The sequence below is a fragment of the Pundamilia nyererei genome, unplaced genomic scaffold (genome assembly GCF_000239375.1).
Source record: "Pundamilia nyererei isolate P.nyererei 1_Seehausen unplaced genomic scaffold, PunNye1.0 scaffold00004, whole genome shotgun sequence".
NCBI classification, from domain to species: domain Eukaryota; kingdom Metazoa; phylum Chordata; class Actinopteri; order Cichliformes; family Cichlidae; genus Pundamilia; species Pundamilia nyererei.
The window spans coordinates 2,928,411-2,942,362 of NW_005187405.1; the positions used below are offsets into that span (position 1 = coordinate 2,928,411).

The following is a 13,952-nucleotide window of genomic DNA, read 5'->3' on the forward strand; positions in this document are numbered from 1 at the left end:
GCGCGCGCCCAAGAGGATGACGAAGTTTGAAAATGGAATAAAGCTCTGTAGATTCTCTAGTTTGTTTGGTGTAATTACACACAGTTTTCAGTATTTGATCATCTGTGTTATATTTCAATTACAGATTGTAACAAATACTGTCCTCACCCAACTTCTATAATAAGTAAACTCATTACATCTTTTTGCTTTACCATCTAATAAACTCACTTCTGCTTTAGCACACAATTTTCTGTATCGTTTTGTTTACTGTGTTCTGTAACAATTTTGATTATTTTCACTATATGCTACAGTTTCTGCAATAAAACAGCCACCTCCTGAAATGTGCAGTTATCTTTTCACCTGCTTATACCTATTTGTTTATAATCTATTTATTAGAGGACATGCAGCGGTCAAGAGTATCTTACTTTCAGTTTATGACATACCCGTGTGCCAAGTGTAGGCAGTCGTGTAATCATATTTGATAGTTTGATCGGTAATCATTCTGCCATGGCTCTGTACAGCAGTGAGTCATTAAGCAGGCTTGACCGGGCTCAAGCAGCCAGTAGTGAGGAGTGACAAATCAGTGAAACCAGACCTTCAGTTTGCCATTCTCCAGAGAGGTTTAGACAGGATAAATATAACTCAGAAATCCCAGCTAAGCAAGAGCTGCTCCTCAGCCAAACAATCAATCAGAGGCAACTTAAGTGAAAGTAGAAAGTAAATCGAGAGTTGCTGGTTAATGGCATGAGGGTTTCTTGATGGATTAAATTTCTTAAGACAGATATTAGTGGGTGCAATTATTATAATCCATTAATCTTTTGATCTCTTAAAATTTATGAGAATTGTGATAGGGATGTAAAATAGCTTTTGACAATATACTTAAATTATTTATCTTGAAGGCAAATAAATCCTGACATTTGAGAAGATGAAACAAGTAATGATTGACATTTTTTAGTTGGAATAATTGGATATTTAATTGGTTAATTAATTGTCTCAGTTAACAATTTCCCTTTCTTGTAATCAGTGCTTGAGAAAAATGAACTACAGTTGCCGAGAATATACTCTCCTCCTGGGAAATATAAATGATCACAGATAACAATGGGGTAAAATCCCTTATTAAAAGTGAAATGAGAAAGATTACAGTTGTTGTATTAAACTCCCCTGTTGTTGACATTCCTCTACATTGTTTGGGGGGGGACTTTGATTTGACGCATTAACCTATGGGCTGTCCCTGCGAGTAGGGGGGGGGTGGGTAGGTAAACAAGATGGCGACAACCTGAGAAGCAAGAGTAACACGAAGAGTCAGGGGAAACAATATATCACTGAGATTTTGTCAGACTAAAGTTAAATAATTTATTCATTGGGGACGGACTCACAACAGAGGACAAACCTTGCAGCGAAAAGGAGGTTCATTTGGATCTAGGTGAGACCCAGTACCGGGAGTTAGTTAGCTTGTTAACCAGCTAGCTCGCTATTTACATTGGCATCCAACGCAACTCCGGTTAGCTTGCGTTAGCTGAATTTATCTGGTGCGTTTCTTCTGAGTGTAGAAGATGTTGAAGATGGTGTCTCTGTTGTCGGCTAAGCGTAATGCTTTGTCTTTAGAGAACAATGTGTGTCCCCATTATTGCCTCCGCTTCCACCGGTAAAGGAGGTGAAGTTGGCTAACGCTAAATACAAACGTCAGGCAAAGTTGGCTAGCTAGTACTGGAGGTGCACACAGCCACCGTTAGCTCCAGTTGGATGACGACGTTTCGGTTACCCCCTCACCTACCAGCTGTTCTCTGTCAGTTCACTGTCAAATTAAATTGCTATCTGTTCTTTTTAAGCATGTCTCTGAGATGAAACCTACTGTACTTGCTGAATGTGTGCTTACCGACGGACCGCAAAGTGGCATTTCAGGCTAGTTCATTCAAGCAGACTTGCTGCACTAGCTTACCAGCTAGCCAACAGTTGACACTTAAAATGTTTATTCCGGCTTAAGAACTTGTAAACTACAATCCTTACATATATATGAGGTTATGTTTGCATATAGAAAGAATAACCTGGTGACTTTTGTTTTGTTTTTTGACCACGGGATTTCAAGGTGGTTAGGTGTTGATGTGTTGTCGATTGTTTACCAAAGATGGCCAACTTATGCTTATGTTTCTATTAATGTTTAAATTACTCATATTTTCAGGCACCGGGCAGTAAAAACCGCGGTGACATGGAGGACACCTGAGGACAGTCCAACACATTGGACATTGGAGTCGATCTCCAGGAGCCCCACTGATAGCAGAGATTGGACTGATACTGCTGCATGCTCTGGCTGTAGATCTGTGCTTGGATCCAATCCAGCTATAAACACTTATGTACCCTGAGAAAACTCTGATATCCAGCATGGACCCTTGACAGAAATGCCGTGCTGCGTGGCCTTGAATCAAGACTGGTTGCCTCTGCTTAAGACTGTATGGTATTAATTCTGAGGTGATTGGTGAAAGAGAAGAAAAACGTTGTAGTATCGCTTTTTTTTCCAGTTTTCTGTTCAACCGCACTTGTTGTAGATGTAGTTAAAATGCACAGTATAAAGCACTAACTCTGTACTGGACTCCAAGGGTTTTTTGCCCCTTTTTGCCCCTCTTGAGTGAAAAAGTTTACAAATTGGGCCTGATCACCCACCTCCTCCCCTTAACTCTCAGGCCTGATTACTCCCTCTCCAATGTTCAGTATTTTGTAACTCATCCTGCAGAATTAAAATACTCACCTCCGTGCTGAAAGGTTACCAGTGGGTTACTTCACAGCAGCAAACAGTTTCCTTCCCTGGAAGTACAAGCTGTCAATCATGAGTGCCAGCGAGTTGCCTCACCTGTCTGACTATCTAAATGAAAATGAACTGATGGAGATGGATACTTTTATTCACCGCATTGACTCTACAGAGGTGATCTACCAGCCTCGGAGGAAGAGGGCAAAGCTGATAGGAAAGTACTTGATGGGGGATCTACTCGGGGAAGGATCTTATGGCAAGGTGAAAGAAATGCTGGACTCAGAGACTCTTTGTCGTAGGGCTGTCAAGATACTGAAGAAGAAGAAGCTTAGGAGGATTCCCAATGGAGAAGCCAATGTGAAAAAGTGAGTGTTTCCCAATTTGTGTTTTATCTTGTTTCACACATGCCTCTTGAAAGGTCTTGTTAGTTGGTTGTACTAGGTAAAACTAGGTGGCATGCCTGCAGTGTATGATCAAAATATAATTAATTTTAGTCACTACACAGAAAATTAATTTAGCCTGCCAACAGTAAAAATCAGTTTCTTATGAGTTTTAATGTGTGCCATAGCCTTTAAAAAAATGCAGCTCCCTTTCCGAAACGTGTACAACTCCTAATTTGTATTTTTAAAATGAAAAACCTGATACTGTACTTGAAACCTACCGATCATAACTGATAAGGGAAAAAGGCAGACACAAAGCCTTAGTTTCAATCCAAACACCAGAATACTGTAATATGTTTGAGACATTTAATTTCAATACACAGTTATTTTTCTCACTTAACAAAGCCAAACCTGTCCAGCAATTGACATAGCAAAGATAATTTTACATAGTCAGCATCACTCTTGAATCCTGAGAGTGAGGTTGTGCTTGTGCAGCCATTAAAATGTAAGAGTCGTTGATCATTGCGGTGGGTAATCCATCTGTCATTTATATGAACAAAGTCAATAATAGTAGAATTATATCGGTAATATCAATAGCATTTGTGTCGCTGCACTAATGGTACCTCCCAGTCAAAGCTGGCTCGCACACACATATGCCAAACACCATCCGTAGATGCAAGGCCAACTTGCAGATCTGGCCTAAATGATGACTTTCTACACCTAGCCATAAAAAAGAGAAGAGTGATTTATTAGCGATGCACAAATGTGTGGATCTGTTTTTATCTAATAGGGGGGAAAAAACTGCAGGAAATGGTTGTGTATTTTTGCTAAAATGTGAAGGAGACAGCGAAAGGCTGCATGAGGATGCTGCATTCAGCGATTTTTAGATGCACATCAATAGGTCATTGTCAGCTTTTTGCAGTAGTCACATAAACATGAAACCTGATTACTTTCATCAACGTACTCTGTTAATGCTTAGTTTTTTGTTCGCAATCCCCCCTGTGATGGGGAAAAAAACCGGTGTCTTCAGCTCAGATCTTCACTTATCCATTTGATAAAGCGGTTATTTAATTCCAGTGCATCTACACAACATGCACAGAGGAAAAAAAATATGTCATCAAATATTACTTATACAAACCAGTAACGTGTTTTGTTTTTGTTTGTGAGTAGTAGATGGATTTCTAGTAACTGTGTAATTGTTTTCTGTTCTTGGGGCTCTGTTTCCTTTGTCTCACTGCCTCTGTGATTTAGCTGTCATGTCTGTGTGTTCTTTTTTTCTTTTCTTTCTTTTTTTGCATCCCACATTTCTTGATGAGCATCGGTAGTTTTAATCACAGCAGTATTATTAAATATCACTCCAGCCTTTCGCCTTGGGCCTGTGCTAATTATAGAGTAAGCCTTAGAAAACTGTCAGAGCAAGTTCACCCAGACAGAAAGAAGCTGCAAGATAATGTGGGGGTTTTTTTGTTTGTTTGTTTGGGGGGGTTTTTAGGCCACAGTCACAACAGCAGCAGAGCAATGAAAAGCCCGTAAGCTCAGTTAGAATCATTTTGTTGGTATTGCAATGGCGTGTTTTATCTAACTTAAACAAATTTTGTCCTAGAAAACTGTGCTTTATAATCTAAAGCTGTATTTTAGTTTGCTGGGAATAAAAGAGCCTTGCAGCAGCTGTAGTCTCAGCTGTTAGTATCTTCACTGGCTCTGTTCACCCATAGTGCTGCCTTTGCACTAAGATGCAGTTTGAGAATGCAGTCGGCTCAATTCACCATTTATCACTGTTCACCTCAATGTTGTTAATACTTATTTATTTCTGCTCGATTTTTATTTATTATTTTGCACTGTTGAGTCTTTGATGATATGATTGGGAATATTTAACAACACCACTAAGACAAAGTCTGTTTTAATGTCAGCAGAGAACCAGAAAACAATAAATTAGCATTCCCTACCCCATTACTGGCTCTGGGGTGTAGTGTTGGTAATTAGCACTTGTGACTTGTAATCAAAGTACAACAAATTAAATACACCTACAAATGCAAAGTCCAGTTACTGGTGTTGATTTTCTGGAGGAAGAAAATCATTATAAAAAAGTATTTTGTGCAAATCTTCAGTGTTACGTAAAAGTCCCGATAAGGAAAATGTTACAAGAGCGTTTTTAGAGTTTCAGTATCTCACTAGGGTAAGTCCTTGTGTAAAGGTCACTAAGTCAATGATGGCTGGGGGAAAAAACAAAACAAAACACACAAGCTGACCAGAAGTGATGGTAGAGGTTAAAATGAAAATGCAAAATTTGAAATCCTTAGAAAACCAACTGTTGGCAAAATAAATGTAACTTGTGAGACATTTATTTTCTATTAAGACACTGACTCATTTTCCTTTTTTAAGTTTTATTTTTGAGTGGTCACGTCCAGGCCTGAGTCCAGTCCCAAGTCTGTAGCCTGTCTCCCCTGATAAACTTTGAAAAGTTTGTTCAAAGCAGAATGGTGAAAACCGGTTTGTCCACATGTGCAAATCTTATAAAAATAGATACACAGTCAGTACTTTGTAACATCTTCTCAGGCTAGTATTACAACTTAAAGGGTTTTGGGTTTTTTTTGTTTGTTTGTTTGAGTGTTTAGAATGCTGTTAGAGAGAGTTTTGCAAAATTTTCCTGCAAAAGGCTTCCAGTTATGTGAGATTTATGAGCTTTCTTGCATGCAGAGTTCGTTTAATATCCATGCTTGTTTTGTTTTGGGGGGTTTGTTTTTGTTTTGGGGGGTTTGTTTTTTTTATATCGGGCATCTGTGAGCACCATGTCCAAACCTTAATCTTGCAGTTCCTGTTGTAATCCACGGTGTATTTTAAGGTCTCCCTTATTCATCTTCAGCTGCCTTATACATGGTGTGTTGTTTCCTTCTAGAAGTTTGGCGGTATTTCATAGAATTCATTGTTTTTTTTTTTTATTGCCAGAAAAATCTTCTCCATGGCCATCGTCTGCCACCAAACTAAGCAGTGGGTGAAGGGTTCGTGTCACAAAAATGTTCAGCGCTTTTCCTCCACATGTACCTTTTGCCCTTTGCACTACAAACGGTCTGGTTTAACTTCATCAGTTCACAGGACTTGTTTCCAAAATACATCAGGCTTGTTTATTTCATTTTCAAACTTCTGCTGAGTTTCATGTTGAGGTCACAGGAAATGTTTTTCTTTTTTTTTTTTTATTGACTCTTCCATGAAGGTCACATTTGTTCAAGTACACCACTACTTTATCTAGGTTTTCTGAAGGTCTAATGCAGCTTTTGCTAGCCTAACTAGCAATCCTACAATAAGTTGTTTTTTAGCGTTTTCTTGGTCTTTCAGATCTTTCCTCTTTCTGAGGTGTTTGTTTTGTGACCATGCAGACTTGTCAGCTGGGAATTTTCATTACAAATCACAGACTAAATGGTAAATGGCCTGTATTTGTATAGCGCTTTACTAGTCCCTAAGGACCCCAAAGCGCTTTACACATCCAGTCATCCACACACACATTCACACACTGGTGCAGCCACATTGTAGCCACAGCCACCCTGGGGCGCACTGACAGAGGCGAGGCTGCCGGACACTGGCGGCACCGGGCCCTCTGACCACCACCAGTAGGCAACAGGTGAAGTGTCTTGCCCAAGGACACAACGTCCAAGCCGGGGCTCGAACTGGCAACCTTCCGATTACAAGGCGGACTCCCAACTCTTGAGCCACGAGCACCCCAAGCAGTGGACTTAAAGGAAACTTAAAAAGAAGTATGAGCCACCAGCCGTCAGGTCTTCAGCTGTCTGTGTCCGGAATAGAGTATATTCTGGACCTAAATGTGAACAAGTAATACCCCTGGAATGCTAATTAAGCTCATAGACCCTGGTAAAAGTTATCCAAGAGCTAAGATCTGTTAAAATGCCTAAACTCTTGCACCACATTCTTTTTTAGATAAATAGTTAGATCCTTTATTAATTATTTGCAGGAAATTACACAGCAGCTTCTACACAAACCTAAGACTATACATCCAACAGCTAAACGATGTGAATTCCTTATAAAGGGTTTGTAGTTACGCAGTTTGGTTCACACAGAATTTTTTTCTGTGTGTGAAATCAAACCACAAGGAAAAGCTACAGTTTACAAGCATCAACTGTTTGAGACCAGAGTAAACAAGCTATAGGTGTGAAAACACCCTTAATGACATGTGAGGGGACCATTGCAGGTCTGTAGTCATTGTGGTTGGTGAGATGACTTTTTGGAACGGGAACCAAGCAAGGCATTTTCCGCAGCCTTGAGAGCTTCAGATTGAACAGGTGTGTTAGAATATCACACAGCTTCACGAAGCAGGTCTTCATCAGCCTCAACTGCTTTCTTTGCATGCTGGTGTATCTTTTCCTGAGTTACAATGTAGCTCATCTAAAGCCAGTTCTCACTTTCTTATTTTAGATTTCTTTGGTTATATTTATAGGCTGCAATAGTACATGGTTCTGTCACTTTGTTAATGGGGCCATAGCAGTGTCTCTTGATGTGTGAAATTGTTTTCCCTTTGCTTTTTTTCCCCCTTGTACTTTTTCGTCTTGTACACCCCTCCCACTTGGTGTTTGCCTTACGTTTTCCAGCCTGAGGAAGCTGTATTCCCGAGCCTGTGAATGCCTGTCTGTGCTTGGGTGTCATAGTAGCCCCCAGCCTCTCTATTCAGCCACTGTTGAGCATTCCTGTGTGCCTAACACTTCCTGCTTTTAAAGTGTTGCTATAGGGACAAGCATGCTTATGCTTGCTTTGATTGAGCAATGCTACTTCTGTTCCTATGGTAACACGCCAAGAATGCCCTTCCCACATTTGGAATGACAGGCTCTCACACACACACACACACACACACACACACACACACACACACACACGGGTACGCACAGTGGAGATGCAGATTTTGATCAGCTGTTTATGTTGGTGCTGTGTGCCTGAGTCACTGCCATATCACTAAGCTCTGCGGATTGCAGGCCTCGAATGCACGAGGTCCATCGGTGCACATTTGAACTCAGACTGTGGATGGACTGCAGCAGTCAGTGTGCCTTAAGCAACAGCCCTGCCTCCATTTCATGATTCACTTTTTATGGAAATGAGCTCTGTTATTAATGCACTGTGATTTCCTACAGTTCACACATCTGTACATCATTTAGTAGCCAGTTTCAGACTCGATATTTTAATGTTGCTCTGTTCTACATGTGGGTGAGCTTTTTAGTCTTTCTGCCAGTGCAGTGATGCAGCAGTAACCGCTTGTGTGTCTGTGTGTGAAAGCGAGAGGCTGACTAGCCCCTGAATATCCATTTGTCAGTAGGGGGGGTTGTGTTTAAGACGAAGGACTGACGCAGCTCATACACTGCAGGGTGACGACGGCCAGAAAAGCTCTGAAGTGTGTATTTTGTGAGAGCACAGATGATGTCTCAGCTCGAAAGGGAATGAAGAGTGTTATTTATTTTAGGCAGCCCTCCTTTATGGCTTTGACTTGTTATTGTGTGATGTAGTATCAAGAGAAGCAGGCGGAGAATCTTATTCAACAATCAAAAAAATGTTGTTGTTGGGGTTTTTTTACCCTGTTTACCTCTACTGCATTATGTAACATAAATGGCAGTTAAACCGGTCTTCACTATATATGAAAAAATATTACAGAGAAGTAAGCAGCATTTCATTCATAGTTATGCTAACTGCTTTGAATTATAACCAATACAAGTTGTCTTGTTATGAGTGCAAATAATATATCGTGATGCTCAGCGAAATGTGCAAAAATACAAAATGATACTTGATTTTAGATTCCTTCCTGTAATTGTAAAGCAAGCCCTCAATATTTCCTGTGGGAGCATCTGGATATTACCCCTGGAAAGTCTGTGGTTTGTGCTTTTTTTTTTTTTTTTCCCCCCCTCTTACGATCCAGATTCATTAGCGTTCCCTTTCATGGCTCGCTGATTAATGTTCAGTCTCCAGGGGTTTTGCCATGCCGGTGATTTGAACATCTCCTCTTTGGGCAGCAAAGTAAACTGTCAGGTTATCTGTCTTTATAGTAAGAATGGAGTTGCTACTGCTGCACTGTTTTTGGTGGGTGCATATTTGTTAGGGTCTCATTAACAAACAATCAAACAGTATGACACATGTCAGAATTTAACAATCCATTGTTTAGCAGGCACTAATAGTTTAGAAATTATAGAAATTTTCATTATTTTTATTATTCATCTTATTCATAATCCCAGTTACATAGTCATAGCTACAAAGAAAAATGTGCCACTGTCCAAAAAAAGCCTAACTGTATCTGCTCTGCTGCTGGTGCTTTAGCCTATACTGAGCATTGTAAATGTCAGGGCTTTAGCCGCTCTGCTGGGCAAACTGTGATGACAGCAACTCTATATTTCACCAAGTATCCTTTTCTGCATGGTGTTCTGTTAAAGTTAGTAGCAGCAAATGTCAGACAGCACTGTTACCCATGGCCATCAGAAGCCAGTTTCAGCTGATAACATGGTGTCCTTGCAACTCTGCTCATCCTCTTCTATTAGTCGGTCTTAAATGTGTTTTCTCTTAATTCAATGTTTTTCATTAAGAACTAAATCACATGATGAATTTAAATTTGACTGTCTGTATAGAGTAAATCATAAACCTGTTACGCATTATGTAGTGAAACAACTAGATTTTTCACCAGTTCTCACATTGTTTAGCAGGTTATTAGAAAGTAATGAAACTAATAATACAGTTGTGGCCATGCTGTACAGTCACTCACTGAAGCCAGTGTGCAGATGTATGGTACCCAGCCTTTAACCTACATTATGCAGCTAACATGGCCCAGTAGAAAATGATACTAATAGAAAATTTCTCTCATTAAGTAAGCAAGTGGATACATTTTCATGTCTTTTCTCTGTATGTTCATTTATAGGGAGATTCAGCTGCTAAGAAGACTCCAACACAAGAATGTGATTCAGTTGGTGGACGTTCTTTACAATGAAGAGAAGCAGAAAATATATCTTTTACCTACTGAATAAGCATATGTTGATTTTTGACATTAATTATTATAGACGGTCTATTTTACAGTTGGTTATTTCTGTACCCAAGTTCTATTTATGTTCTGCACTTTTCCCGATTTTATAGTTGGTTCATAATTGTAAAAAATGTGTTTGTTTGGTTTGGTAAATTCTCTTGACTCCTGACTTACGTATATGGTGATGGAGTATTGCGTTTGTGGGATGCAAGAAATGCTGGATAGCGTCCCAGAGAAAAGGTTTCCAGTATTTCAAGCTCACGGGTAAGTCTTCCTCTTACTTCTCCTCTCTGCTTCCTCTATCCCTGAGTCTCTCTGCTATATTTAGTCTGAGCCTCTCTGCAGCCGCTGCTCCAAACCTAAGTTTAGATCGGAGACTTCAGGGCCTCTACCGTTAAAATTGCTGACCGTAGACTGTGTGAATGTCGGGTCACTGCTGGAAAGCCGCTGAAGCAAAATGTGATGCAGCTTTATCTAACCACAGAAATAATAAGTTTCTTCTACTGTGATTGACTTTGGCTGGTTTTAAATGTGTCCATAAATTCCCTCTGGTTGATGCTTCTTGTAGGTACTTTTGCCAACTCTTAGATGGCCTTGAATATTTGCACAGCCAGGGAATAGTTCACAAAGACATTAAACCAGGGAATCTGCTGCTGACCACAGATGGCTCGCTTAAAATCTCCGACCTGGGAGTAGCAGAGGTAAGCATCGCCTGCCAGAGTTCCGTAAACTCTCTGAATTCTTACTCTTGATTAGAAGAAAAGGGCTGGCATTTCTTTGTATAGACTTTGTGTATGACTTTAATTCCTTGTGCTTGTGTTTGTTCCTTATGTTGGTGCTTTAAAGGTGTTAAGTTTATAATTATTTGCATTGAAATGCATACAGGAACAAAAAATAATCTATTTCTTACTTGCTGTTTTTCCTCAGGCCCTTCACCCATTTGCAGAGGATGACACGTGTCGTACTAGTCAGGGCTCTCCAGCCTTTCAGCCTCCAGAAATTGCCAATGGACTAGACACCTTTTCAGGGTTTAAAGTGGACATTTGGTCTGCTGGAGTAACACTGTGAGCGGCACTCTGCGTACTTGTCATGCATTTATCCACATAAAGCTCTAAATTCTGTCCTTGACTCTTTCTGACTCTTGCTTCCTTTCAATCAGATATAACATTACAACAAGTCTGTATCCATTTGAGGGGGACAACATCTATAAGCTATTTGAGAACATTGGAAAAGGAGAGTACACTATTCCTGAGGAGTGTGGACCTCTCCTGTCGGACCTGCTGCGAGGTTGGTGTTGTTCGAAGCCAAAGTGTTTATATTTTCTGCATGAATTTTGGCATTTTGTTTTGCCAATTCAGTGGTCTGTCGCCTCCTTTGCAAATGCTGAACAGCACCTGAGAGTGGTGTTTCATTCCCTGTGTGCACACAGATTTAAAGTGAAAAGTCAGCATTGAGTGTTTGTTGGACTGGAAATATTACCATATTCACAGCTATTGATAGGTGTTCTTAGTATTTTAGAGGTGTCAATATACAGTGCCTATCAAAAAGAATAATTGATTTCGAGGTGCTTTAATTCTGCAGCTTTTCACCGGTAACAATCGAAACATGTACTGTTAGAAAGATTTGGGTTTGTAAGTTTCACCTGTTCACCTGCAGGTAGCATAACAGCAACAGTGGCTGCAGTGACTCCAATATGCTTGCAAAAGTATGGGATGAATTTGACCATCATATGTATATGTGCCGAGTGCACGGGAAGCTTCTATGTACATGTACTTCAAAAAATATATATATATAGATATATATAGATAGATATAGATAATAATAATGGATTGGATTTATATAGCGCTTTTCAAGGCACTCAAAGCGCTTTACAATACCACTATTCATTCACTCTCACATTCACACACTGGTGGAGGCAGCTACAGTTGTAGCCAGAGATGCCCTGGGGCAGACTGACAGAAGCGAGGCTGCCATATCGCGCCATCGGCCCCTCTGGCCAACACTAGTAGGCGGTAGGGTAAAGTGTCTTGCCCAAGGACACAACGACCGGGACAGATAGCCCAGGGATCGAATCGGCGACCTTCCGGTTACAGATGCGGTTAGAGATATAGATATAGATATATACCGGTAGATATAATTGGAGGAAAAAAAAAACCTTTTTGATGTACCTTGTTTACTGATTCATATGAAGACCCTCTTATTCTCAATCTGTGGCTTTACGATGAAGTGGTTAACACATGAAAGATCCCTTATTTGAGCTCAAAAGGAGACGCAGACCAGTGTACTCTCTGTGCCAGACCCAAGCCCGGATAAATAGGATTGCTTTAGGAAGAGCATCCAGTGTAAAAACGGTGCCAAATCCAGTGCATGGATCCAACCATTTTTGACCATTTGAGACATGTAGGAGGAGCTGCGAAGTAAAGATACAAAACTGGCTGTTACTTGTGACACATTAAGTTTGCTATAGATGTTTATTTAAAATCTCAGATGGTGTGCCCCCTTCTAAAATTAAAATTACTTGCAGCTGTTGAACGTCATCACAAAACTAACCACCTAGCAGTCAGGTGTTTTGCTGTAACCGCTGTCCACTGAGGACGGTACACCAGATGGTTTGCAAGATGAGGCATGCATCAGGTTTATATATTATTTTGTTTCTTAGGTTGCTTCCCTCCTTATCCAAAACTACAGTGTTTGTTTTCTATACATTATCCTAGATTTAGCTCAATTTTCATGAAATGCAAAATGAGTCACACTTAAAAAAAACTGACATTTATTTTCAGTCCTTTATGCCTGTCAGTCTTTAGGTGTAGGCTGAAATAAAAGGCAGTGGATTTACAGTTTAGGGCACAATGAATCCATTAAAGATCATAGCGTTAACAGTAGATGTTTTTGTCATGCTTATTAATCATATCTGAAAACATCCTCTAGACTGCTAGGATTGGTGAACAGGAGAATATAGGATAGAAAAACCAGCAGTCTAGTGGGTAATAAATCACTCAAATGTCAAGCAGTTTCACTGTGATCTTTTCTGTGTGCACCCAGTAGGTGGTGCTGTGACACTGGAAGTCACTGTGGCTTCTCAGCATGCCAGGCTTCCACCAAACTGTAGAAATCCCTCCAGCTGTTGACGTAGTTTCCATTGATCTGGAGCCAGCAGCAGAATACTAAGCACTTCACAGTCGGGCATTGTTTTTCCCAAGTGAAATACTGCAATGCTTTTGCCCCTTGTTTAAAAAACAAAAAACAAAAAAGGCAAGAGTCCTTCAGTTAAAAACAAATAAATTTAAAAAAAAAAAGAAGAAGAAAGAAAGGAGGAGGAAAAAAACAAGGAACAGAAAAAGAATCTATTACAAGATCCCAAACCCACTGCCTATAAAATCCAAGAACAATGTTGGGAAGATTATGTTTGTACTAACTAATGAAATCCTTCAATGAAGGCTGAAAGCTAAGTTGTATTTCAGCATATTATCCAGCTTTGCTCTCTTTGTCCTTTTATGGAAAAAAGCGCCAGGTATAAGTGCTGGGGCTTACACCTGTAAAATGATTCTGGGTCAAATGGAGGCGATTTAAACATTTTTTTTTTCTGTCAAAAGGAATCAAATGTTTAACAATAAAGAGAAAAAAGAACTCCCTGATTTGTTTCTTCTGAAAAACATACTGGGCTTCAGTCCCCCGTCATCGGTATGACGTCTGTGTGTGTGATGGCGCAGCACCTGAGAAATAGTCGGTCCATAATTACATCGCCTAAAATAAGCCACAAAAAGGTGTCTTTCAGCCAGCGCAGCACTACTATCAGCACCCTGCATACTCCTGTTTTCTGCCTACTAGGAAACAATTACATTAGTAGGAGAGG

The 13,952-nt window shown here is 40.1% G+C and overlaps 2 protein-coding genes across 2 annotated transcripts in view; both read left to right on the forward strand.

The window, feature by feature from the left end:
• sugp1 (SURP and G patch domain containing 1) overlaps positions 1-2,200 on the forward strand; it is a 9,227-nt gene extending 7,027 nt beyond the window's left edge. The window contains exon 14 of the mRNA XM_013911527.1: positions 2,159-2,200. Within this exon, the coding sequence (XP_013766981.1) occupies positions 2,159-2,200 (42 nt within the window). The remainder of the gene's footprint in view (positions 1-2,158) is intronic.
• The window catches only part of stk11 (serine/threonine kinase 11), a 19,777-nt gene continuing 7,004 nt past the window's right edge, over positions 1,180-13,952 (forward strand). Inside the window, exons 1-7 of the mRNA XM_013911532.1 lie at positions 1,180-1,402; positions 2,159-3,087; positions 9,998-10,081; positions 10,274-10,363; positions 10,668-10,800; positions 11,027-11,163; positions 11,259-11,499. Of these exons, the coding sequence (XP_013766986.1) occupies positions 2,801-3,087; positions 9,998-10,081; positions 10,274-10,363; positions 10,668-10,800; positions 11,027-11,163; positions 11,259-11,499 (972 nt within the window). The 5' untranslated portion in view covers positions 1,180-1,402; positions 2,159-2,800. The remainder of the gene's footprint in view (positions 1,403-2,158; positions 3,088-9,997; positions 10,082-10,273; positions 10,364-10,667; positions 10,801-11,026; positions 11,164-11,258; positions 11,500-13,952) is intronic.